This window comes from Lipophrys pholis (assembly GCF_963383615.2).
Source record: "Lipophrys pholis genome assembly, chromosome: 12".
NCBI lineage: Eukaryota > Metazoa > Chordata > Actinopteri > Blenniiformes > Blenniidae > Lipophrys > Lipophrys pholis.
In genome coordinates, this window is record NC_137641.1 from 10651252 (window position 1) to 10679183 (window position 27932).

Sequence of the window (27932 nt, forward strand, 5' to 3'; positions counted from 1 at the left end):
TGGTCTTGCATAGAGAAAGAGAGGTGTGTGATCGCGTGTGTGTGCGTGCGTGTGCGTGCGTGTGTGTGTGTGAGTGTGTGTGCAACATAAACATAAGGAAAGCACATGTTCAGTGTTATGAGACAGAGACAGTTGACACACAGAGAAAACACAGAGAGCAAAGCTGCACACACAGAGTCAGACAGGTGGGACAATTCAGAAAACACAAATGAGGGACAGGAAAATCACCACGCAGCAGACGAGAGCAGCGACTGGAAGTCACAGTCGTAAAAATCAAAGTGGTCGAGAACAAGTGAAACACAGATGAACAGAAAGTTTTGAAGCAGTCATGCAGAACTCAGCTGATCTGACTGCAGGTGAAAAACATGAATCCTGAAGAAAACAACTGGATCAAATGTTAAAAGATACCGACATGCTGAGCAATACTAATAAACTGGATATCCTGAGACATATGCGATGTAATGAAATGAGATTAGAACATTGCAGTATATTTCCAATTAAACTCTGTAATCAAAATAAATTTGTCTGCATGCCACATTAAGCTTGACGCCACAAAATTGTAATTATCATAAACAATGTCAAGTAATGATTGTTTCTACATTAATAATGAGTTCTGCAACAATTCGTATACATTCTTTGTTTCTTCTGTCAAAAGTTGACATTCAATGTACTTATTAGAAAATCTATCATGAACAAATAAGAAGCACCCCAGTGTTTCCATTCAGATCAATGTGAGAAAAGGCCTGTCGCCTCTTGGAAAATATAATTTCCGTAGGTTTTAGGCCTCATTTACAGGATGTTTAGAATGAAAACGCATTATTGTTGATAACAGGTCGGTTTACACGGAAACGGCAGAAATGCAGAAAATTATGTAGTTTTCATGCCAGGCCACTAGTAGGTGCTGTTACTTGTTTTGTAACGAAATAACACGCAGTAGCAGTGTTTCAGAAAAGCTGCGCTTTCCCCCCCGTTTCCATGGAGACAGAGTCAGTGCACTTTCAGTGGCTCCGAGCACCGTTGTGGTGTAAATGGAAACCAAAAAGCTAATTCTTTTTTCTGTTTTCACTTGTCATTGTCACGTAAATGGGGCTTGAGAAACTAACATCCGACCTTCAGTAAATGACACAGTGGGAAAGGCAAACCCTTTCTCATACAGTAATTGTGATGCGCCAAGGTGAAAGTGCACCTGGCTCTTAAAGGGACAGGCGTATAGTCAGGTTGGTTTGCTCTGACATCAAATATCATGTAAAACACATAAGAGATACAAGTTCTGTATCTGAGTGAAGCGGTTGATTGTCAGTTAAGATACTCTATTAGTAAGTTAGGGATAAAATTATCAAAACATTTATTCAGCTAATCAATGTTTGAACAACATTTTCACTTTTTGACTTGAGCGTTCTGATATCTAACGAGACATCACCTAATGAAAACAACTGTCACCAGATTGACTGCATGTTGTCTCTCTCTATCCCGTATCTATGAAATATGTGAAGTTTTCATCCTGGAGAGGTGGAGGTCAGCTCACTGAGCTGATGTGGTCTGACAGAAAGCGACTCCGCTGCCTTTTGCTCACGGCTGCTTTCACTAACCGGCTCCCATTCAGCCGCCCGTCAGTCTTTTTTTTTTTTTTTTTTTTTACATTTTCATTTCAGTTTATACTGTCTCAGAACTGCAAAAGGAAAATATCTGTGAAGAGATGATTTCTGTGAGCGATAAAACACGAGGCGTTCCGTTGAGGAGCTTACGTAGTACTCGGCGTTGAGGCGGGGCAGAGAGGCCGCTCGGCAGTGGCCTTCCAGGCTGGGGTAACCCTCTGTGTCGGAAGTGTTCTCCACCTGCTTCATTTCAACCTGTTCCTGGAAGAAAACAAAAGAGAAACCACAGGAGTCAAACCGAGCCAGAAGAGTGCTCAGGTAGAATTAAAAAAAACCAAAAACATTTAGTACCTGGGGTCTGGTGGAATATTGTACATCCTCCGACTGGCCTCGCTGCAGCTTCCTTCGGGTTTTTGGCCTCTGAAGTGCCTGAGAAACGTCCCCAGACTGGGAATGTTTTATGGCGCTCCTCTGGCTCAATCTGAACATGAACACATACATGTTTGGAGTTGTAATGTTTAGAGGGTATCGACAGACCAGTGAGTAACACGTAGCGCATTAATATGACACACAGAATTCCACAGTAACAAACTGATATTTATGATTAATCTTGAGTTCACTCAGTCCTCCTGACAGAAACATGACAAATGTCCAATAAAAAAAGAGGTTTAGTTAATGCTTATTGTTGTCAACATAAATTACAATCATGAATGTGTTTCTTCCATGAAACATTGAGCATCTTTTTTGAACTAAATGGTGTAACTTCGGCTGATTAGACTGAGTCAAATACTACTGAAAGCCATGGAAAGAATACTTTTGAGAGGCTATGAAAACTTACACTATAGTTACTTTCCCACATGTGTTTAATTCACAGTGACTGAGAAAAACACAAGCAACCACAATCTATCACTATTATGCTGAGCCAAACTTTAGAATTAGACCTTATACAAGTTAAGCAGAATCTACTTTACAGCAGCTGCATGAAAAGAAAGGAAGCCTCAGGAAGAGACATTTGAAAGTGTGACTGAAGAGTTCAAGTACTACTGAATAATGAAATCAGACCATCTTTTGTATACTGATGAAAAGACATTTCTACCTGAGTGAGAGAAACTGGATACATTTCAATGTTATTTAGTGTGACAAGAGCATTACCTTACTCAGAATATATTGCAAATTACTGCTATTAAGACAGAAGTCATGATGGGTTCATGTACACGATTGTTTTCACACAAGAATAAGGCCCTATTTACACGATAATGTTTCAATACTTGGTTTTTGTGTTTCGTATCTATATGCCAATGTTTTAAAAAACGACGTCCGCCTGCACAGAAACGGCTCAGAACGATTTACTTTTCATGTAGGGCCACTAGTGGGTGCTGTTGGTTGTTTTTGTAATGAAACTACACACCATTGAGATGGAGTTGGAAGTGTTTTCAAAGAAATCCCATTTTCAGTGGCTCCGAGCTCCGTTGTCATGCATACGGATCCCAAAACGCAACAAAGGTTTTCCATTTTCACTTGAAAACATTGTGTGAATATGTGCTTGTCTGTTGTTTTATTGTTTCTCACAGTGAACACGTACAATAATGATGTATGACTCGATGCCGATGACGCCCATTTACTTCTGTCATTTTACCCTGAAGTGAAAACATCTCTGCCTGACCGCTTTTTTCTCACGTTACATTTTCTCTTCACCACTGAGTTCCTGAGAGAAGCCACTTCCCACTGAAAGCTGCATTGTTCAGGTTACTCTGCTGCAGCAGTGAAACAATGGATCCCTGTGAAAGTTCTCTGTTCTCACTACACGAACGAAGCTGTTTCTTTTCTCCCCTGGACACTGGAGGAGAGCCACTCACACTGTGTCCCTGTCGATGGACGTGCTTGTGATGGCGGTGATCGGCGGGACGTCGGCTTTGGCTTCTGGCTCCGGCTGGATTGGAAGGGGCTGCGTGGCAGGTGGGGGGCTGGGGAAGGGCGGCTCTGCTTCTGCTATTTGAGTGAGCGGCAGCACGGGGCGGAACAACGCCCCCAGTTTACCGAGCTGCAGGACACAACAGTGAAAACAAACAGAGAAAAAACTCATCTTAAAAGGAAATCTTTCACATTCAAACATCCAAAAGAGAGAATATAACATTGCTTTGAGTCATTTCGAGAACTTGTTGAACTATTTTACCTCTATTGTGGTCTGCATCCAATCAATAGAAATATTAGTTTCTTAAGGAGCTAAAAAAAAATTTCTTTCATAGCAGTGAGCCGATATTTCTCTTTTTTAAAGCTGTTAACCACAAGTACTCTGTGTAGTAACAGACCTGATATTGGTATTGGTATCGGTGCATCACTGCATTTTACCAACATTATTCATCCCAAACTGGCGTTTGTCCAAATTAGAACCATAATGGCATAAAGGTGAGTCAATCTAAGTGAAAACAGTGTGCTTTCTTTAAGTTAAACAACTACTTTCATCAACAGTGCATTTTTAAGAACACAGCAAACAGGATGAAGCGAGAAAGCAACAAAAATCCTCTGTTCACCACAGATTGAAATCATTGGGCCATAAGGATGTAAAAAAGGATGTAACATTTGGTTGCAAATAGTAATATTGCATATTTTAGAAGTTACTAGGAATTGACGTTTTCAGTTGGGTCACACTGAAAATCTGATGGCTGAAATTAGATATTTTTTTAGGGGGGGGTTCATCGCTGTGTATTTATTAGTGTTGGAGACACCTTTGAAATCTATCAAGTCCTTTGTTAAAATTACTGGTGAATTATAATATAACAGCTTTAAAGTTGATAAGGTTGAATGACAAATGGAATTTCTATAATGCCACTACTAAGTTCAAACAGCAATAGCTCTTTCATTTTGTGGATTGTGTGTCTGAGAGAGAGACGATGATATGTAGGTGTAATAACACCGATATTAAAAAAAGATCAATAAAGTACCAGCAATAGTGAAAAAGTATCAGTCAGTACAAGTAGTAAAAAAAAGTATTAATAAAGTGTCAGTAAAAGTGTAGAAGTATAATAAAGTACAAGTAGTAACAAAACAGTGTCAATAAAGTTGCAGTAATAGTGGCAAAAGAATCAAGTATATATTTTCGAACATATATTATATAAGAAAAAACTAATAATAAGAAAAAATAAGATTAAAATCCTCACAAGCTGTCATACAAAATGCCACAAAGTGTTTAAAACTGGGTTTCATATAATAAAGAGCAGAGCAGTGGATCTCACTAAAATAATCCATTGCTTCCAGGCTGAACTGCTGCAGTTACCTTACTTTTTTTAAAATCACCCCCATTACGTTCTATACACTTTACCTGAGGTCCCCCCGAAGAATTCAGCTGCTGGAGTTTCTTGGCACGATTCTGCTTGTAGTAGTCAAAGATCATGTGAGCGGCATAGACCTTCCCCACGGTCAGCTCGTTATCTGCAGAGACACACAGTTCCTCTATGTGAACAGTAGATGGCGCCAGATGAATAACAAAGCAGCAGTCCAGGAAGCAGCTGGTGGGATTCAGAGCGTCATGCAGCTCAGAATAAGCCCTAAAGAGCAGAGTTTGCATTGATTATCAACAAATGACATTATCAGGAATGCACACCCCGTCAAGGAATTGTTGCTTCTCAGGAATCTGTTTGACAATCAAAACAAAGAAGATTGTCTGGGTCAATTCAGCCACAATAATATGACCCATCAAGGCAGATACTTTCCCTACTTTTGAAGATGAATTAAGGTATCTGGAACCAAGATATCATTAACAGCTCTCTTGAGTCTTCTGAGGATAAGCCTCCATCAATTGGACTAATTTGTCCAGCACTTCCGACAAATACAAGAAAACATTTAGATTGAAGGGTGCCAACTTTGACTCTGCTGCCTTCTTTGAGCCCTATAAAACATGAACCACCGACTCGTCTCTAAATCCAGGTATGAACATCTGACCATACTCAACAGATAAAAGAGGAAGTGGTTCTAAAGAATTACCTTTTCAACATCAGACTAACTCTGCAGGACCAAAATGTCTCAGGTGATTAAACTGCTGTTGTACGAATTAACTTTCTCCTCCTCTTGATATTTTGACTAAACATTATTTACATTCTGTCTTACTTGTCTTTAATATTAAAGAATCTCCAAACCGATGACATCACTTGTCCTCTCTTGTCTACCGACTGCTGATGTCGCCCAGTTCTACTGGGGATCTTTTGCGAGTACTAGTACACCGTATTGGCCCCGATACCCAGTAATGGAATCACTGCTTCCCAAAACCAAACCGTCATGGCCGAGTTGACTTATGTGCAACATAGGAACTTCTGGGCACTGACAGTTATCCTGTTTACTCTGCAGCTCCACAGTTTGTACACAACAAAGTGTGACACACTGAGACTTTCCTCCCAGAATGCACATAAACTCCAGGACCTCTGGTGGTAGATCAGAGCACAGTGGAGAGTCTGGGTGAATCACGGACATTGTTCTGTCTCGGCCCTCAACCAACTTTATGCTGTTTCACTTTCCCTGCCTCGGAATCTCTTTTTATGTAGAGACGTGAAACAATCGAATAGAGCTGCACATTTGGACATATAACAACCAACTCATGACAATTTGTTCTTGGTGGGAGTCACTCGGTTTGCTGCTACTTTCCCAATTTTTCGAACCGCCGCCACATGAACTGCAAGCAGCGATTGTTCACTGGCTTTCTGACATTTCCCACCTACTGGCAGCTGCCAGGGTGAGGAGATAATAAATGTCATTCACAGGATCACCTTTCAGTGATCCTGATGGGACATTCCGACTAGCCTAGCACCTGCAGGGGGGAATACAAATCCTAAGTTTAATGTTACATATCTATTTCATCGAAAATAACAAAAACTCAATTAATACATATGCAAAAATACATTTCTGATACAAGTTGGAATCACTACTTGACTTTTCCTTACATTTATGCGGGGTCACCAGCAGGTCCACGGTCTTCTGCGAGAGGCTGGGCCACACTCGGTTTATCTCTCTCTTCAGGTCCACGTCACACAAATGCTGTGCCAGAACCCCTGCAGACAGAACAGCCCCCCCCCACCCCCACCGACAAAACCTGTCACATCACATCAGCACCACACTGATCACATCATCATCATCAGAGCCTTCAGCGCGGCCGCCGGGGGATTCTGGATGTTGTAGTTTTAGTTTCTCACCAGATGCCAGCTTGATCTCCAGGGCGGTACGAATGAGGGCCATCAGCGTGGAGGTGAAATGCACCGTGTTGTCGTCTGAGATTGGCATGTTCATCCTCACCAATCGCTGAGAGGGAGGGAGGCCAAAGAGGGAGACACAGTAAACCAGGGAAGAAGAACAGAGCGCAGGGAAAGGAGGGCTATTTCAATATACTTTTCTCATATGTGTTGTTAACTTGGCCGAATGGTTTTCTATATAACATTCGAGGAAATTATACATAGAACTGAGAAAAGAGACCCACTACCAGAAAAATTCTTTTTTTTTTTCCAGTGAATGGAGCGTTTCATTCAAATTCAACTTCACTTAATTGAAATACTAATCATGTAGAGAATTTCTACGGATGTGTTTGTTCATCCAATCTTTATGAGAAGCAGTAAGCTGTATCGACTCACGCAAAAGAACAATTTAATGTGGACGTGGTGCTCATGCGGAGTACCAGGGCGTTTAAAGAAAAGTCCCCCGTTTCCATGGTGATGGAGTTACTTCCAAAAGGTCAACCTTAATGGCCGTTTTTAAAAAATTATGTTTTCAGTGGCTCCAAGCACCGTTGTGGTGAAAACACACACCCAGAACACAACAAAAGACTTGCGTTGTCACATGAAAATGTAAACGGCGCCTCCAACTTTCAAATACAGAAACAAAAAAGATTTCTTCTAACAAGGTGGAGACCTCTAGATCACTACTTCCCAACATGGAGGCTGTTACCCACCTGAGGCTTTTACTGCTCTGAAGAAATTAAAATTACATTCACACGCGACAATGAATTAAACCAATAAAACCAAATTAAATCACTTGGTAGAATCCAAAACAGACCTGGGTAATTGTTATTGATTCATTCATCCATCTTTTTTTTTTTTTTTTAAGTCTTAATGCTTTTGCGCCTTCTTATCTCACAAGATTTACTTTTATTTTATGAACCAGATTGAACCCTCAGGTCCCGTGGGACCGGCCTATTAATCATTCCCACCATTAATACAAGAACCTCCAGTGAGGCTGTTCCCCAGCACTGTGCTCTTCCTTTATGGAGCCTGCTGGAAACTCTTGAGGGCTGCGAAGAATGTTCATGTTGTTAAAAGTATCACCCTTGGGTATTACCCTGTTTTTATTCTGTTTTGAACCTGGAAAATACTTTTGTACTAAAAGGGCTATATAAATACAGTTTGGTTTATTTTGATTCTCGCTTCTTGTTCCAGCTCACTGTGGGTGAAGGCAAAGTACAACCTGAACAGTAAAACAAGTTTTCAAATTGCACACAAAGGCCTCAAGCCAGAACTCAAATCAGGTACTTGTTTTTCGATGCGACACGAGGGAGCTGGCTGCTACAGCTGCCCTAAATATACCATCCTGAATAAACTATTTCTACTACTTCCTGTTTCCCCGATTTGACGATCTGCTTTTCTCGGTTCTATTCGTGACGTAAATTGAATGTACTTTAAATTGGGTGTTGGTTAAAAACCAAACAAGCAATTTAAAATGTCACGATGATGCTGCGCTTATTAGCAACAACAGCTCAGCAGCACAGAGGCTCAATTAGAAATGAATCGCTCTTGATTTTTTATTTATTTTTTTGTATTAAACCACTTAAAATGATGAGCAAACAACGCTCAGCAAGGAATGAACCATCATTTTGATAGTAGAACAGGAGACCTGAAACAAAAACACCGGTCAGCATAAATCCATGCACAGCTGGTGGATGAGTGATTCATGTGAGCATGCATGTCAGAGTTAGTATCGTGTGTTTCACAGCAGAGATTAAAGCAAGCAGCAGAGCAAAGAACCACAGAGACCGACAGCCACTCTTTTCTTCAAGCAGAGCAGAGGTAAAAAAGAAACATAGAAAGAGAGAAAGGACTGAAGAGCTTTTCCATAAGGGAAGTCTTGTTTTGTCACAACTCAAGGAAAAGCATGACAGCAGACAAGAAGCCGTCCACATGCAGAGGAGACTGAGGAACAACAACATGAACACAAGCAGGTGTGAGGATCCGCTGAGGGGAAGTTACAGCGGAGAAGAAAGGAGTGAAATCCCTGGAGAGGGCGAGAGAAGAGACAGTGGTGACGCTTCGCCTGAAGACGGAACATAAAAGCGGAGACTACGGGGTAACGGGGACAGTTGTAGCTCTCGGGGTGAGATGTGCTCGTCGGGATGAGAGCGAGCTTTGTGTGTGATCAATGGCGAGGTGGCAGAAGGAGGGGAAACAAACAGACAAATGTGAAGCGGGAACATAAAATCCGAGCGGCGCACTCAAGTGCCCCACTGGTCCGCCTGCGTGTCTTTGTTTATGTCTTTCCCTCCGTCGATTCACAAAAACAAGAGTTATATTTGGAGATGTGGCCACGTCAGACGTTTAGAACTGGGGCAAGGGCAGCGCCGTGTTAACCGTGATTCGCTCTGACAGCTGTGCACCACCAGAACACTCGCATTCAGTCTGGATGCAGGACTGTTCAGGTGTGGACTCAACTCCGACTGCGGAATATCAAGTCAAGCAAACCCGGGACAAGTTCTGCTTCACTCAGTTCAGGAGATGATAGGAAGAGGGTTGAAATGGTCCAGTACTGTTTAACAATACTGCATATCGCTGAGTAGTTTGGGAAAAATCCCACTTTGTAATGGTAAATATACTTCTGAATGCTGTCGAACTGGGAACTTTACACTTGGAGAGTTGGTAATTTTGGAAAATGAATCTGACATTCAACAACGTCAAGTCAATCTATATGAGAAATATTGTTTATTAATGATGCACTCTGTAATAAATGTAACTAAACTTCATTAGACGAGGCAAAAAATGCGAGCTAGGAAACTAATATTGAGTATACGGGCACGATTTAGAGCCCGATAATGTTTCAAGTGAAATACACAACATTTTTGCGTTCCTTGTTTCGAAACATTTTGCATTTACACACAACATTTTAAAATGTCTGTTTACATGGAAATGGGAGAACTGCTGAAAACTATGTAGTTCTCCAGTAGGGCCACTAGTAGGTGCTGTTAATTGTTTTTGTAATAAAATCACACACGAGTACAGGGGAAAACAATGAGTAAACGGTCATTCGTACGGAAAGACGGCCAATTTGGATTGTTATTTTGGTGACTGTCAAACAGTCATGACATTTGTTGTCATTCAACTAGCGCCTGTGTAGAATAACAATTTACTGCATATGCACATATACAGTAGCAGCATTTCCGCCTTCTACACAGAGTCAGAGCATTTTTCAAAAAGTTGCATTTTCAGTGGCTCCAAACAACATTGTTGTGGTAACAGACTCTCAAAATGCAACAAAATGTATTCATTTTCACCTGAAAAAAGGCCTGAATCTGTGTTTTTGTTTAATTTGGTTTTGACAATGTTTGTCATTTATCTGCATGGGCTTTCTTTTGTTGTCATGCGACTCATTCATGTTTGCAGGAATACTGTCGACCAAGTTGAAAGCAATGCACCTCATCTTTATTTATCAATTTGGTTGAATTTGTCCAGACAGCAGCTAACTGAAGATGCAGCCTGAGATTACACCGCACAACAATATTTATCAATGTACACCGTCAAGATAATAAATCTTTCAATGACGTCTTGGGAAAATGACCTGGCTTCAATTTCAAACATGTTTGAACATCCATTAGCGAGATTGCAGCTATACTGCAAACTGCGTCATTGAATTCAAAGTCAAAAACAACCCAACTAATGATTTTTTGATTTTAATCGATTGAAGTTCACATGTCTACATTACATTTAAAAAGTCTACATGAGCAACTCTCCATGATTAAGATCTTGTCTCATTCTGGTCTGGCTCTAAGGTCGTGATTCCTGGAAGCTTCTTTTGTTTTCAGTACACAAACTTCCAAGATGCGATGCTTGTAATTTAACACCAGCTTCACAGTCTTGCTGACAGAAATGTGCTGCACCCTGAGCGTTTGTCACTAAGCATTTCTTTTCAGGCCAATAATTAAAATCTTAAATCTTTTGATAGGGTTTCTCTTAAAATAAAACAAGAATTAAATATCTAGATTCCTAAAACAAGAATGAAAACCGGTGACATTCCAGATCTTTTCGGGGACGAACCCTTGGCATCATAAATATTTGAAGTGTCTGAAGAAAGATGGATATCAGCAAATTATTGCAAGTTATTAAAGCTATTAAATGTTGAAATAGCTTGCCGATCCTCCTGATGTTTCCCCTTCTTCATCTTTCTAACTTTAACTTGTGATGCTTGCTGGACAGATGGCGCACGCTGAATCCATCAGAGCTTGTTTGAAGCAAACAGCCACCTGCTGCTGACACCAGGAGCGCCAAGACAGCCGCGCCATCCAAACAAGAAGCAAGACGAGGTTACAAGGAGAACTCAGGACTGATAACAGTTCTAAATGGGTTTAACCTCCACTCACATCATGCAGGCATGGAATTACTGTCGCTTTAACTAACAAATCGACAGAAATGTTGTGCAAATGTAAACATTTCTGAAAAGAAAAAACAAATGATGCGTTTTCACTTGAAGAAGACTATATAAATTTGTCGTACTGTTTTTTTTTCCCCCCGCATGCTTCTGATCTGTTCTTATCAGTGTTACATGGCCCTGCATTAAATCAGTGCAACAAACCCTCGCAGACCAGGCAGCGTCACAGACGAACAGAAAGAACATCACAACAGCGGGACAGGAGATATCAACTGCGACACACTAACAGAAGCCTGGAGACGTTTGACAGGTGGAAGCAGGAACCAGCAGCGACGGCGTGAAGGGATGGAGGAGGTGGTGGGAGAGAGGAGCGGGGCGAGAGAAAGGGGTGGAGGAAGGAGTCGTTCTACCTTATAGGCGATTCGGGGCGGACATTTCTTTCCCAAACCTAGTGGAGGAGACATGTCGCGAAGCATCTCGTACATATCGCGGTAAGTCATGCGGCCGCTTCCCGAGGGAGAGGTTGGTAGGAGGCCATGGGAGGAGGGACGAAGAGTGCCCAGGTGAAAAAGAGGGAAGGGAGGAGGTACATGGCAACAGAACGCAGCCGAAAACCCAGAGGAGAGGATGGAGGGGGTAGAATGGGGGATAAAAAAAGAGGGAAACACAGAAATCCTTGTTAATAAGGTTTCCAGGATATCATGGACTGGAATGCCATCCGAGTTGAATATACAGATTCAGGAATGGATCCCAGAGGAAGAAGAAGGGAGGATGCTCCGGAGGATTCCCTGTATGAGAGGGAAGGACCCTGAGGGAAGGTATGTGTTTAGGAATGAGAGCATTTTGCTAAAAGAAGTACTCAGCTTAAGAAATCTATGTGAAGAAACACTCTGTCGAAATCTTTGAAATAAGTGACTCTGGAAGGTTTGCAGACGTTACTGTATTCTTGTAAACAATGCAGGGTCATTCTTTGAAGCGGATTGGAGACTGACAGGCTGGTACTGTATTACCTACAGTTAAACTATCACCATGAGTAATTTACAACCACTGCTTTAATTCAATATGCATTGTCATCTTTGTAACAGAGAATTTCAGCTCTGATTCAGAGATGTTTAATTGTTTACCTCCACCATATTAGCATTTGACAGTATTGGTCTAAATTATTCATCTTGGGTTAAAAATGGCAAAATACACTTCTGTATACCTTCCTGTATTTTTTGTCCTTGAGTCATTTTCCTAAAACACTGAAGCGCCACTTCCTTTGGCCATGACGTTTCGAAAGTCAGAAGGCTTCAAATGTTCTGATTGATAAATACAGAGAGTGAAGACTGAGGGGACCAAGTTTCAACTCCATCCTGTCAGGACTCACTCCAGCCCGGGATGAGTTTGTATTTCTTACCCGTCTTTTAGTTTGAGCACTTCCTGGACCTTATTTTGAAACTCACACATCGTCCTTGTTTCAGGTCACTGGTCTTCCTGTTCCTGTCTGCTGTCCCTCAGTGTCTGATTACCTGACTCCTCCCTATTCACCTGTGTCTCCTCTTCCATAGTGCAGATTAACTCATTTCCCTCATGCTCCTCTTGCCAGACTGTGTTTTTCTAGTGTTTCTTTGTGTACTGACCACTTTTCCGCATCATCTGCCTTTTGATTCATCCTTTTTGGATACCGTCGCATGGTTTGTTTGGAAACCGCCTTACATCTTTAAACTGTACCTTTGTGTGTCTGACTCTACATTTGGGTTCTGCCAGTGCTTGTGACACATCCCTGAGATTATCAAATTTATACTATTTTGAATGAGGAATGAAGTATCTCAAAACATTAATCAAGTCCTTCATGACAAAGCTGGATAAAGCATGACCTGGATTAGTAAGAATCTTCACAGACACATTGAAGATATGCCTTGGCTCATTGGTCATTTGGAAGAAAATGAGCAATATATTGGAATATATACACATCTGAAGTTAAAAAATAAAACTAAGCAAAGGCCTGCCCACTAAAGAAAGCGTTCATGACAGTTTGGACAGTAGAAAGCTTATTTTATAAAGTCCTGATGTACTTTTTTAATATTTCTTTTTCTATTAACAAAGTCGCTGAAACGTATTGGATTAAAGAGGCTGTAGGCGTAGGTTGAGAAGCCTTTGAGCTTTTTCTTTTTCTCTCATGATCACAGAATTCAGCTTCAAACCGTTCCGAGCCACCGTTCAACGTGTTCAGACAGAAACTAGACCTTCAGCTGAGAACTCCCTGAAGATGCTCCTCTGTTTCTGCATGCTAAGAGACATCAGCAGGAACCAGATCGGAAACAAAGCACACAATGCTCTCTCTTTTCATTGCCTCCTGTGTTTGGACAGCTTAGAAATATCCGAAGATCATTTCACGACTCCTTTTTTGAGCCTGACTTGCTGCATTGTTTCTCAAAGTGTCCGTGGTTACCTGCCAGCTGGTTAGTGGAGGGTCGATGGGCGCTCGTATGCATGTGTGATCGAGGTCATTCCCTGGCAATGCAGGGAATGAGAACAAACAGTCTGAAACCATCACAGCGCCCCAGTTTGAGACCAAACCAGGGACTGTGTGGGAGTGCAAACCTTATAAGCCACCCTGTTGGGGCACTTCTTCCCCAGGCCCAGGGGAGGCGAAATAAAACGCAACAATTTGTACATATCCTGATAGCAAATCCTCGCGCTGAAAAAGATGAGAGATGTTGAAGAGGTTAGGTCAAAGGTTTATTCATCACGCCTCTCATCGTCTGGTATCAAGTAGCCTATATTCACATTTATTCAACAACATTAAAGGCAACACACTTCAAGCTCTTTTTTCTGTTTTTTTTTTTTAATGACTATTGCCCCGTTTACACGACAATGTTTTCAAGTGAAAACAAAAATCTTTTGTTTAGTTTTAGGTGTCTGTTTGCATGACAACGGTGCTGGGAGCTTTTGAAAATGGCGTCCAAAGTGGAACTTCTCGAAAACGCTTGGAATCAGTCTCCTTGGAAACGAAGGACAACGCAACGTTTTGAAAAAGCGGCTAATGCCCACGCAGTGGACATAGTAAATAGTTCTTCTGCGCATGCACAAGTAGATGGACAAGAACAACAATGTTTGCCTTCAGAGTGTCATGGCTCCCAGTCCATATTCTCCTGGGACTTTGTAGTTTTATAGTTGAGTCACCCGTAGCAGCAATCCAACTTCATTGTCTGTCCATATGACTGTCCGTGTATTCCCTTCGTTAGTGTTGACAGCGTATTGTTCTCTGTGCCTATGTGTGTGGTTTCATTACAAAAACAACCACCAACTCATGGCCTGGCACGCTTAAATTTCAGAAATAATAATAATAATAATAATAATGCATTGGTTTTATATAGCGCTTTTCTGGACACTATAAGACGCTTTACATTGCAATATTCATTCACGCCATACTCGATCGTGGTAAGCTACGTATGTTGTCATGTAGACGAAAAACCTTTCTTAAACAAAGATATAAACACGGTGCGTTTTCACTTGAAACGTTGTCGTGTAAACGGGCCTGGATCTCCTCCACTCTTATCTTATTTTACATTGTATACAAAACTCTACATCAGGGGTGTCGAATGCTGGATCGCGCCACGTTGAGAGTGATGGTGCTACACTGACGCACTACATTCACAATGCTGTTGGTTTGTAATCCTGCTTCCTTTTCTGTGCTCTTCTTTATTTATTTAAGAGACACAAATAAACAACTCATCAGTGGGTCATGTTGAATCAATCATAAATTAAATTGCAGCATACCGGTAAATGATGAATTTAGTTCAGCACGAATGTTCTCAACGAAACATTTATCTAAAAGTAATGAATCATTAAATTAATTTCCTCATTTATCTCTATAAATCGATGAGAACCAATAAAATATGAAGACGTTGAGCTTTAAATATACTCCCACTGGATGAAATGATGAGCCCAAGCATTTGAGAATCTGCTGAATTCGAGTGTCGACGCTTCTGAGTGCAGCTCATTTATATTCAAAGAAGTAAATAATTCCTCCCCCATAATGTCTGTCAGGTGATGGCACTTTCTCATCTCACACCTCTCGTGGAGTCCTGACTCACTGACAGGGCTCCCGCGAAGCCTTCGTTACAAACTTAATGAGCCTTACGTAATCTGAGACAGATTACGCCTCACAGAGTCGAGGTAAAACGCGTCGGGCTGGAATAAAGAACGCAGACTGGGATGACGGAGGCCTATATTTCCTGGCGTGGTTGCAGGGATCGAAATCTCACCGAGTTCCGGAAAACGGCAGCTTATCAGCTGAAGAGAGCTGAGTGGACTCGGAGTGGAATGCTGGATTTACATGAATCAGTATGGTCGACGGGGGGTCGGGGGGGGCTTAATGTCATCCACTCATTGCTGCTAAAATGGGATATTTCTCCAGCTGCACATCACCGAGTCGTCCTGCTGGAACGTCGGAGTCAAAGTGGGAGATCCCTGCCTCCTGGTCTACCTGCTGTAATCCCGGATAACCCGGAGGATTACCCTCCAGCTGAAGCACCTACCAGGCCGCAGGGTCGTACTCCGCCCACACGCGGATGAACTCGTCCAGGTGGTGGGGCCCGAGGATGGAGGCGTCCCGGGTCAGGTACTCGAAGTTGTCCATGATGACAGCGACAAAGAGGTTCAGCATCTGGGAGGCGGAATAGTCATACATAGAAATGCTGAGGTCAAACAACAACTTGGTGACGAACAGTAATAGCTTTGAATCAGGTTTAAATGATCGTTACGTTCTAACTGAAGCTTATATTATGTAATCTGGGTTGCAGGGTGGGAGTGGTTAGCACTCGCCCCTCACAGCAACAACATCTCTGGTTCGATTCCAAGCTTGGGCTCCTTCCTGTTGAGTTTGCATGTTGTCTAAAAACTTGTGTTCAAGGTAATTGGTGAATATGAACGTGTGTCAATATGCTTTGTGATGGATTAGCAACCTGACCAAGGTGCAGCCTCTCCACGGTCAGTCCTACCGGGATGAAGTTGGATAAATAGAGGTTTAGGTTATGGGATTGATGAATATCGTGCAAAATCCTTTTTGAAAACTGACAATGTTATTTTAGCACTGGTCTAACTTTGACATAATGCTTTTTGTGATATTAGACTCCCAAATGATCCATTCATTGTCTAGATCAGGGGTGTCAAACACATTTTAGTTCAGGGGCCACATTCAGCCCAGCTTCATCTTGAGTGGGCCGGACTGATAAAATAATGGCATCTTGAGTAGACCGTACTGATAAAATAATGCCATTAAATTTAAATGTGAAAGTTTTTCTTTGTTGTGGCGCAGATTATATGAGATGGAAATGTTGATATTTTCACAAAATCAAACAATTACTCACAAAAATGAAGACAATCTTAACATGAAGCCAATTTTAGTGAAACCTCCTGGTGCAAAATACAATTAAATGTCCAATAAAAACGTCTCCTATAGCTGTTGCATTATGCATGTTTGAAAGGTGCATTTACACATAACCACAACAAGCCTGGAATGGCACGAATAGAGGGGCGAGGCGTTACGCGCCGTCACGGACAGTCGCGACCTGTTATCATCCGTTACAAGTAAAAGCAAGAAACGGTGGCAGATCATCACCAGTCATTAAGCACGGTCACCAATATTGTTCCGCGCTGCCGTGCGCCATTGCCCATTGTCACATTCTGTCACCAATCTGTCAGGAATGTGGCGAATCAGGAGAATTTGGTATATACAGTATACAATGCTGATTTTGCTATGAGTAACGTGGGCAGTCGGTCAGGGTGTAATCTCTGACGGGCGCACCGTGCACGAGAGGAAAAGAGAATCACCCCGTCTCTGATTAGTCTCATGGAGGCGCTGGTGTTCACCCAGGGTGTAAAGTAAGTCAGGTCCACGCTTGGGTATATATATGGCTCCACACACCCCCCAGTCACTCTACCATCAGCTGCTGTACAGTTCACACGTTCCAGATCGCTCCACATCCAGAGAAATGTCATAGAGGTGTGCATAGAGGAGGATGCCTCGGATGCTGTCACACTGTATAACGCATCACCACGCATCACAACTAATTGACACACTCAGTTACAAATTTCACGTATTGAGGCGAGTCTTGTTATTCTTGGAAGATTGTTTTGGCAGCTCAAAGCATGCGCCACGAATATCAGGAATGTCACGCACCGAAAAGCCCATTTAAGAACCTTATTCAGATGCATTAAGTCACATAAAGAATGTCAGGAATGACGGGAAACTGATATTCGTGGCTCATCGTGCCTATGTGTAAACGCACCTTTACAAACTCAGGCTGACAGCATGGCTTTTTGAGGCTGGTTTGATAACAATGAGGTACCGAGCTTCGCAGCATCTCTGATATCTCAGCTCAGGTCTCGGTGTTGTGTTGTTGTTCGCTACTCTTTCAAAAAGTGTTTAAAAAATCTGTGTTATCTTTGAAAGTTTTACAACTTTGTGGTTTGTTGGATCGGATTGGAGCCTCTTGTGGTCTGGTTTTGACCCAAGCATGTTTTCTTTGACACTGCTGACCTACGTAGAGATATTATTACCTGTTTCTCTTTCCTGATTGCTGAACTAAGAAGAGATGACATGACATTGACCTTCATCACTATTTTGTGACATATCATGACAGACTGGGTTGAGCTGGATTTGTTTCCATACTTGCGAACACATAGAAGCTGTTAAAATGTTGTTAATTTACTCCTCTTATAACCAGGATGACTGGACTTACTTACATTTTAAAGCAAAGTATAGACAAATGACTGTTTGTTTTTGACTGTTACAAGTGTGCGCCTGGAGAATTTTGCACCCAAAAACAAGATTTTAACCCCCCCAGATCCACGCGCTACATTATTGAAAATGTCAGAATGGAAAATGTGCCTATCATTTGCAACCTGGAACTTTGTGGTACAAATTAGAGAATATGGAAAAGAAATTCCAATGACTTTCCTCTCATTGCCAAAATCGCTATCCAACACTGTTGAGATAACTAGATTCCATTTCCAGCTACATCAAGTGTAAGAAACGTCTAGAGAGTAACTCGGTGAAGAAAACATGCAACCCTTGTAAACCTCTCTGCAGTATTATAAGAAGCTGTAAATAGTCCTCCGTGTTCCTGACGCTGACACTGACCAGAAAGGAGCAGAGGAAGATGAAGGAGACGAAGTAGAAGTAGGCAAAGTCACTGCCGCACTCCTTGGCCACGGTTCCTGAGAGTTTGTCGCACGGCCGGTTGCTGAGGCACGCCAGCATGATCTCGTGCCAGGCCTCGCCCGTCGCACTCCTGAGGGTCACGGTGAGGGGGCACGCGCAGGAAACACATGACAAGAGACCCGTGGTACAGCTGTTTATAGATTGACAGGATGGAGAGCAGGTTTTTGGTAATATTCAGTTCGAGAATCACCTGAAGAGAAGCGTCAAGGCCTGGAAGAAAGTCTGGAAGTTGTTGTGGTGATTGATGGCAGCGTCTTCGTTCAGCTCGATGTTCCCGAACACCTGCGAAACAGGAGAACACCTGGTTTTAGAGGTTAAACAATAGGCAGTTAGAAGTTTTTTTTTAATTTATAATGTTCAGAATTATGACAACATTTTAATTATGTTCAATAAAAAAAGAATAAAGTTGCAATGGCAAGACGTAACTAACCCAATATAACCCCTTAAAGATGTTAATTAAAATAATCTTGCTGAAGAATAAAGATGAAATGTCAATATAAAGTCAACGTCTCAAGAAATATTGAGAAAGAAAACCATTTGGCAAAAACATATACATTATCCGAAATAAAAGATTTTTCTCAGAATGAAATTAATATATAACAAATAAAGTGAGCAAGTCCAGAATAAAAGGAACAATTTAAAAATAATGTGTACCCGAACAAATCATCGCCCCCAAAACTAATTCATTCTTAATACGGATATTATTTCTTCTTACTTATGTTTGCACTGTTCAATGTTGTGTCTTTGTTTTTCTCTGTATTTACTGTCTGCACCAACCAGAACAAATTCCTCATATTGTGTAAAAACTATATGGCACGGATTCCCATATGTTAAAAATAAAGGCCAATCATAAAAAAAACAAAAAAAGAGAGAAAAGTAAATGTTACCATTGAAGATGAATTTACCGAGTTAAAGAGCGTCAAACATACAACACAAACTTATTATTGTTGACTTTCCATTGTGGTGGTTGTTGCACTATAACAAATGCAAAGGTAAAGTGGATAATTTCCGCACAGTCGACTTTATGTTGCGGTTTTGCATTCGGAGATTTTTAAAAGTGGAAATTGAAGCACACAGAACTTTTGAATTCATCAGTGACACTCCAGGACTGGTGATCTGAAGCTCTCCATGTTATTGTGGTTTTAAATTGTCTTGGTCATGCAACAAGATGGATCCACAGTTAGATAAAAAAAACAAAACAAGGCCAATATTAACGCAGTCTTTGTAACTAAAAATCGTATTTTATAATTTGTTCTGGGTGTAATATCACTATGTGAGTGCTCAGTCTGCAGTTGCATTTTGTAACGTATTCTGTAAGTTACACCAATACAAACATCTACTCTGGATAGTGCAGTCTCGTTTGGACATTTAAAATGGTAGTAATTCAATCCAAGTTTTAGAAAAAGTAAGATATTATTCTTAAACACACAGATCATCACGATAGTTGAGCTCATAAAGAAGCAAGTTGCAGCCCAGGATAACAATCGTACAGCCATATTTTCACCAGAGGTCTCCAGTGACAACGCCGAGAGGCAAATAAATATTTTAAGCTCAGGCTTGGTGTGTAGGATGCAGCTGGACAGTCAGTTTTACATATCTGCTATCTTTCTCTTGCAGCGTTCCATCTCAGCTCAGATCTATAGAATATAGTGAAATTTAACAATCTTGACAAAGAACATCCATAATCTGGTAGTAGTTGGACTTATTATGAATGCTGCATTAATTATACAGCAGAGTTATACATTCAACATGAAATAAGAAAAAGCCTTAAGAGTATCTTTATTACAACTAAAAGAAAAGTTGGTACAGTTAAGAGATAAAGATAAGATTTCATTATGATCTCAGCTTCTATCCAGACCAGTAGCGTTCAATGTCTTTACAAGAAAAAAACATCACAATAAAGAGAAATAAGTGCAACACATATTCTAAAATATAACTTATTGTAAGTGTAAAAGAGAAAAAATAGGATGAAAATCTTCAACATTGAAAACATTTTTTTACTCTTTCAACAGACTAATAGAAAAAAAACATTTCTTCTTCAATCTCAACACGTTTTAATATTAACATCTCAGGTTCATATTTAAAATGTAATTTCTGACATTTACACATTATCTTGATTTTATTCTTAAAAAAACAAGCTAAAGCTAAACTGAAATCGATGTAGTTTCTGTGTTGGGTCTCTATTTGATGCTGGTTGTTTTTGTAATGGAACAACATACATGTGTAGCAGTTGTTCTTCAATCCAAGTTGTTTTGGTTCTTTTTGCGGTAAATTATTTGTGGTCTCTGTTCAGAAATTAGGGAAATTAATGACTTAAACCAAAAACCAAAATCTATCTGGCTTTTATGTTGCATCATCATCCTTTTGCCACTTCAATCCAGGATCGTAACAAATAATTTAGAGTGGAGGAGACGAAGGTGTGGACCAGTTTTTCTGACTGTTGCAAACTAAGTGTGGACTGAACTTTAACAACGTTTCTGAGAATGAAGGTTTTCCTGTGGTGATTTATGTGTACATCACACTTTAACTGAAGGTTGGATTGAATGTAATCATGTGTGAACCAAACTTCTACACTGACACGTTACTGAGGAAACACCATTTTCCGGACGCATTGTGTCACAACTCACCTGCATTCCAATGATGGCGTAGATGAAGAACAGCATGGCGATGAGGAGGCAGACGTACGGTAGAGCCTGGAACAGAAATCCATATATCATGGTGACAAAAGGTCAAGGAGCAGAAACAGACACTTTTATCGCCCTCCAATGTACGAACGCACTCAGAGTGCACCATTGCTTTGCTTTTTCCACAAACTCACACATCTCCACAGAGGACCAGCCCCGTTAGGAGACATTACAGTGTTCTTTGAGAAACCCCAACAGCGAGCCTGACCTGATGGTCGATTCCTTCACCTGGCTATTTATACCGGGAGGAGGAGGAGGGGGCCAACATTTGTTGTAATTAAATCGCCACCTTCTAACAAGCCGTAGCTTCTGTCCATCTTCATTGAGCTGAAAAGCTTTCACTGCTGACATTAAACCTGCTATAAATCCTCTGGGCGGCGGCCCCGGCACTCTACATTTAACTCAACTCGTCCCGCGGGGGCTCAGAGAGCAAACTGCTGCCTTCTGCCGACACCCGCTCAGTTCGATTCTTCCTCTAACAGGAGGGGGAGTCGACGTGTCGTTGAGACTTTTGGCTTCCACCGACATCCTGAGTGATCTTAGATTTCAAGTGAAAATACATTGTTTGTTTGCGTTTTCAGCTCAGACACATTTTGTGTCTGTGCAGCAATGTTTTGAAAACAAGTCTGTTTACATGTAAATGACGTTTCCCATCATTTGCACAGAGACAACCGAGCGTTTTCCAGTTTTCAAGTTGCACTTTGTCAGCCATTTTTTAAAAGCCCGTTTATCGTGTAAACGGACGCACACAACTCAACAAAGGTTTTGCATTTTCACTTGAAAATGTCACGTAAATGGGGCCTTACGGATCAATTGGAGTCTGTATGTTTCTCACCTTGAAAGACTGAACGAAGGTCCACAGCAGGATGCGGATGGTGTAGCCCTGGCGGAGGAGTTTGATGAGACGTGCTGCTCTGAACAACCTCAAGAAGCTGAGGTTGATCATTTTGTCCTGGAAAAGAGGAATTCTGTGAGCTATGGCACCTTTTGAAAGAACCAAAACTTCAGCTGGAAACCAAACTGGAGATTATTTGAGCTGCGGCTTTGCCTGGTTCGCCCGTTAGCACCTGGTGGCTGATGTTATTTTGAGAAACACGAGACTTTGCTGAATCTGTATGACTTTTAATTATGTCACGGCTGTTAATTGCTCAGTTCTCATCTGTTCAGCAAAACTTACACACTCAAGAGTAACAAAGTTATCACACCTGTTCAAATGCCGGTTAATGCAAATATAAATAGGCGGCCATATGTCAGCAACTCAGCCATGAGAACATGTTAAAAAATAACCTGCGGGATGTGCGGAAGTATTCCTGACTTTTTACCCTGCATGGTTTTGATCTGTTGACACAACCATACGCAGCGTTCTCAGAAACAGATTTAAAATGTCCAATGAGAAGATTTTTTTTGGGAAGTGAAGGTGCATTGTAGGGTTGAGAGTGCAACGCTCAGACTGGTTGGAAATAAGAGAAAGTCAAGCATTAATCACTCATTATGACCAAAGTATGCAAAAGACCATCCTGGGTGAACTACGAAACAGCAGAGGGCGCCATCAGGGACCCTAAAACCCAGGCTCACACAGATTCACCAACACAAGACGGTGAAAGACTGAGAACTTCTGGTTTCATTGGCCTCTTTTATGTATCTCAGGTCTACAGTATCTGGAGGGTCAGTGTGAATCTGCAGTTCATGTTGTCGAAACGACAAGACTCAGAAGGCAAAATGAGGTTCTACTTGGTTCTGAGTGGTCAAGAGAATTTAATCAAATTGTAGCATTTTAGCAGCATTCAACAGTCTTGATACACTTTACACGCTCAATCCCATTTTCCCATTTCATATATATTCATACAGCAACTTTGACCCTTTGACATCTGATTAAGCAAAGAGTATCTGAGCCGCAATGGCTCCACGATGAGCATGGTTTACGTAAAGACTGATTTGCACAAGTTAGGAAGATGTTTGATCACCTACAACAAAGAATAAGAAATACTCATTTATTACTTTGGCAAAAGGATATTTCATAAATGCTCTAACACAGTGAATGGGTGAAACAGAGTTTGTGTGGACTCGTCAAGGTACTTTGGACAAAATGAAGGTTGTTTTCCGATAAGTTTACATCCTTTTGAGTCAAAACGCCTCGGCAGTTCACCGTATTAGCAAACTCATTTAGGCCAGTGACTCCCAACCTTTTTCTTTATGGACCCACGTTTCTTCCAGTGTAAACTTAGACAACCTCCCACTACAATGCAGTGCTTGTTGGACTGATGGCGCCTCAGCTTGAACGGTTTCAAGCTTTCATTCTCCAGAGCTTCTGTGGAACCATATTCTACGTAACTCTCTTGGTTCATTCTTTTTTCTTTTGGACAGATTCATTGTTCCATTTAGCCTGAAGTACCGCCATTTTTTTCCTCCTGCTGCTTAACTGGTAACCTAAACTGTTGGCTGTCGGCCGCAGGAGATGGAGCTTGAATGGAGAAAGAATGTCAGCAAAACCTTGATTGAAACAAAACACACATTTGTAGGATTATTCAGGAGCTTCTCAACCTTCCATCAGACATTCAATGTTGTATGTTTTATTTCAGATATTATGTCAAAAAAAAAAATAAATGTTTTCCCATCCAAGTAAATCATTTTTCCAGTTTTTCCTGAACCACTTGAAGCGATGATGGACTGTGTTTCATGTGTTACTTGGAAGGTCTGAAAATGACGGCGTTCAATCAGCGTCACACGTCTTTGACAGCGCTAAAGATCAGACATTGTATTCCTGTCATGTCAGGGCAGACAGCAATGTCAAATGGCGGCAATTTTTTTAGGGCCATTTTCTGCCAACCGGAGCATGATAGATGAGTTATTTACACACTTTTAGTTACAAAGAAATACATAAGAAGAATATAATGAAACTATATATATATATATATATATATATATATATATATATATATATATATATATATATATATATATATATATATATATATATATATAAGTAGGGTTAAATTACTTTGTCCTACCTCTTCTTTAACATGTTGAACTTGATATATGTATCATATGTGTATTTCTGGGTATCTACAGTAACTATTTATGTCCAGTTGGACGTGTACATAGGATATCTATTTATTTATTTAGTGTATATGTATATTCATAAAAATATAGATTCATTTAATTATACTTTATGAATAAATAAATCGATATTTCATTAATACACATGCAATATAAAAGGATGGATAATATTTGTTTACTTTTCTTTCATATTAGTGCATTGGTGTAAATAGATTTTCATCTTTATTCATGTATTTGTATTGTCTGTGTTTTGACATGCCTGAAACAAGAAAGAAAAAAAGAAAAGGGATCCTCCAGGGAGGGTTCGCTTTCTTATTAATTCTTCTCAAATTTCACTTCATTTTGCTGTTTGTTTTTTTTTAGTTATTCCTTTTAGTTCCACTCAGTTTTATCCAGTACGCCACCGACTTGGCTCATGGATACAAATGTTTGATAGTTTGCCTTAAACAGCAGGACAATTCTTGCTTTGCACTCCCTGCCTTCTTCTTCTTCTTCTTCTCCTCCTTTTGTGGGCTTTTTCTGTTCTTAGACTTTGGATGTTGTTTTGTTGCCGGCGTGATTTTTCTTTGAGCTTTTCGATCACCTCCCACAGTCCAAATACATGCAGGGCAGAACAAACTGGTGACTCCTAATTGGCCGTCAGAGTGGCCGGGAGCCTGTTTAATGGTTGTCTGTCTCTCTGTAGACTGGTGACCTGTGCGGGGAGGATCCAGCCTTTTTGCCAAACACAATTGAAAAAATGACAAAAATAGAGCAGAACTGGTTGAAGGAAGCCAGTTCATAGCAAAAAAAAAAAAAACTCCATCTGACTCCTTTCATCCAAACGGCACAGATGGTGATGACTGGATCATTTGTATGAAAGTCTGTGTTTCCCTTCTCTTTCCTTCAAACATTTAATTAAATTTGAAGGGTTAGGTACTTGCACTGCAAAAGTTCCAGCCTTAACAAGACGGGGAGTCTTAAAGCCCTAAAATATTGATTTACCGAGCACAGAAAATGGGAGATAAATGGGAGTTATTGCAATTCAGTAGCAACACAAAGAAACCGCTTTGTACGATTTTGCAGATTCAGAGCCTGTGATCTTTTTATAGCGCAGGATTTTGATGCAATCAACAGAAACCGCAACGGTCTGTTAGGATTAGACATTTGGACACGCAGAGCTTCTTTGTTTTGCAGTGTACATTTTAACTTTACATCTCACGCAACTGTAATTGCACTGGGAGGCCTTGTAACAGATTGCAGAGCCCTAATAGGTCGTTTTTCTTTTCCATCACGTCTCATTAAAGATTCAGTAGGTAGACGCTTTAAACCGAGGCTGCGGGAGCGAACAAAACACTGACGGGGGAATTGACAAAATCAGCGGCCAACAAGAAAAGCCACTTACCGTCTAGAGGTGTCAGATGTGACAGAGGGGGGCAGAGTGAGGGCACAGGCGCCAGGAAACACACAGCAGAGGATGGAAACAGCGAAAAAGAAAAGAATAAAACCAGAAGGAAAGCGAGAGAAAAGAGACAGAAAAGAAGACTAATGATCACATGAAGAGAAAGTCACACAGAGACTGACTTCACCACGAAAAGCTCCAGTAACCCGCCTCAGTCTTCCAACCAAATTCAAGACGTTTTCGTCTCGTCTCTTATCTTTTCTCGAGACAGCAACACAAGCGGTTCCATTTCTTCCACGCTGTGGCTGCCTCTGGTTTCACTACCAATATTTATTTTTGTTTGTTAATTTGCTTGATCAAAGACTGAGGCTATGAGAGTATAGCAAAGCATGACTTCTACATCCACATACTTATAAGCTGGAGAAATGTACAAAAAGACCCATCAGAGACAACAGGATTGTGTCCTGCTATGTTGTTGTAGTGGATACAAGTTATTGCCAGAATTGTACATTTGTTTTAGTGTTAATATGCAGAATATTCCACATTTTATGACGTTTGTTAGACTAATCAATGACAAGCGATTAACACCCAAATTAATATTTTGCTTATTTGATTTTACATTAAAAGTCAAATATTCAGCAGAAACCTAAATATGACAAACAATTGAAATCTGTGTTTAGAGTCGGACACAGAAACAGGCCGAGTTTTCAGGTTTGTCTAATTCTGTCCAGAAGGCTGATGTCCTGCAGATTTTAGTTCATTTCCTGCAGCAAAACACCTGATTACAACAAACTGAGTGTTTTAGTAGCTTGTTGACAGTTCTACACACATCTAGGCCCCGTTCACACAATGCTTTCCGAAAATTTGTGTAGCATCTTGGGTGTCTGTTTACATGACAATGACGCTTGGAGCCAGTGAAAACGTGACTTTTTGAAAACGCTTTGACTCAGTCTCCATGGAAATGAGGGAAAACGTCTGTCTGTCTATACAAATATCTGTGTCCACGCTACTGTTAATGTTTATAGCGTATTGTTCTCTGCGTGTGTGTGTGTGTGTGCGGTTTCATTACAAAAACAAACAACAGCACACACTAGTGGTCAGGCATGCTCTCTACATCGTGGTTTCTGTCGTTTTCATGTAAACGGACATCGTATTCAAAACGCTGTAATAAATGCAAAATTTTCCTGAAATTAATATACAAATTCGAGGTGTTTTCACTTTCACTTCGTTGTGTATACGGTGCCTTAACTATGCGAAACAGGAGCCCTTCATGTCCACAGTTGGAAATCACTATTTTAGTCAAATAAACAGCCAAAGGCCTCGGAGGGAAGGCAGTGAACCAGTCAGATTACAGGAACAACCAAAAAAGAAATAAAAATATTGGCCGTAAGTCTGAATTTCTCCTAAATAATGGAATAATTTTCATTAAAGTGCACTGTGCACTTTAACACCAAACCAATGCATCAGCCCACCTATTTCTGTGTGGCTTCTCTTTTTAAACTCGGTAAGTTAGCTTAAAATATATTGGTGTATTTTATCAATTCAACGGTCTGAAGAGAAAGTGCAGTTTCAATTTTCTGTGTGTACTGCACATATGAACATGAAGAATTGACAATGAAGTTGACTTAAAAAAACTTATGTGTTTAAACATAGTCATCATCAGGAAGAATTCAAATGAGTCTTTTACATTTTAATAATTTTTGTTTTTCGTGAATTTCTCGTGACTGCAGCAAGCAGATGGATGTTTTGCTTATTTTGGTAATTACTTGGTAAAAACAATACAAATTACTCTAATTTGAATTATCAAAGGATTCAAATAAAATCTAATAAATATCAAAGTCAATTGTAATACCATTCACGATGGGTGTCTTTCACATTTCTCTAACCTTTCATGCACAAGCAAAGTAAAAAAAAAAAAAAAAGGATTTATGTGTTGATGATGGATGCAATAATCAAAGAAAACCACATTCCCGGTGCAGAGTAAAACATCGCACGCAGACTACTTTCCCACTTCATTCCAGCTTGCATTTCTACAGCAGCTCTAATGCCACAACACCTTCCGCCTGACTCGCATCATGCCGCCCAGCTACAAGCCCGGCTACAGCGCCCCCTGCAGCTGTGAGCATGCACTGCGCTCTCACACTCAGGAACTGGAGGAATTGACCCATGCGAGTTTCTTTCCACGGCAGTCGGAATGGAGGGAGGGAGCATGGGTGCAGCTCTTACGTTTATCTCGGTGACTAGAATGTCTGTGATGCTTCCGATCACCGTCACAAAGTCGAACACGTTCCAGGGCTCCTTCAGGTAGTTCTGCAAGAACAAATGAGACACACAAGTCAGGCTGATGAGACGTAAAATATTAAAACTTTGAAAGGTTTCTTATCCAATGTTTCGAG

General features: G+C 40.8%; 1 protein-coding gene across 1 annotated transcript in view; it reads right to left on the reverse strand.

Annotated features, from left to right (window-relative positions):
* Nucleotides 1–27932, reverse strand: part of cacna1bb (calcium channel, voltage-dependent, N type, alpha 1B subunit, b) — a gene marked incomplete at both ends in the record, with an annotated part of 227068 nt that overhangs the window by 11412 nt on the left and 187724 nt on the right. Inside the window, 13 exons of the mRNA XM_080476704.1 lie at nt 1746–1856; nt 1947–2076; nt 3452–3633; nt 4915–5024; nt 6527–6634; nt 6776–6881; nt 13788–13884; nt 15728–15855; nt 18334–18484; nt 18605–18696; nt 21042–21107; nt 21934–22050; nt 27763–27846. Of these exons, the coding sequence (XP_080332830.1) occupies nt 1746–1856; nt 1947–2076; nt 3452–3633; nt 4915–5024; nt 6527–6634; nt 6776–6881; nt 13788–13884; nt 15728–15855; nt 18334–18484; nt 18605–18696; nt 21042–21107; nt 21934–22050; nt 27763–27846 (1482 nt within the window). The remainder of the gene's footprint in view (nt 1–1745; nt 1857–1946; nt 2077–3451; nt 3634–4914; nt 5025–6526; nt 6635–6775; nt 6882–13787; nt 13885–15727; nt 15856–18333; nt 18485–18604; nt 18697–21041; nt 21108–21933; nt 22051–27762; nt 27847–27932) is intronic.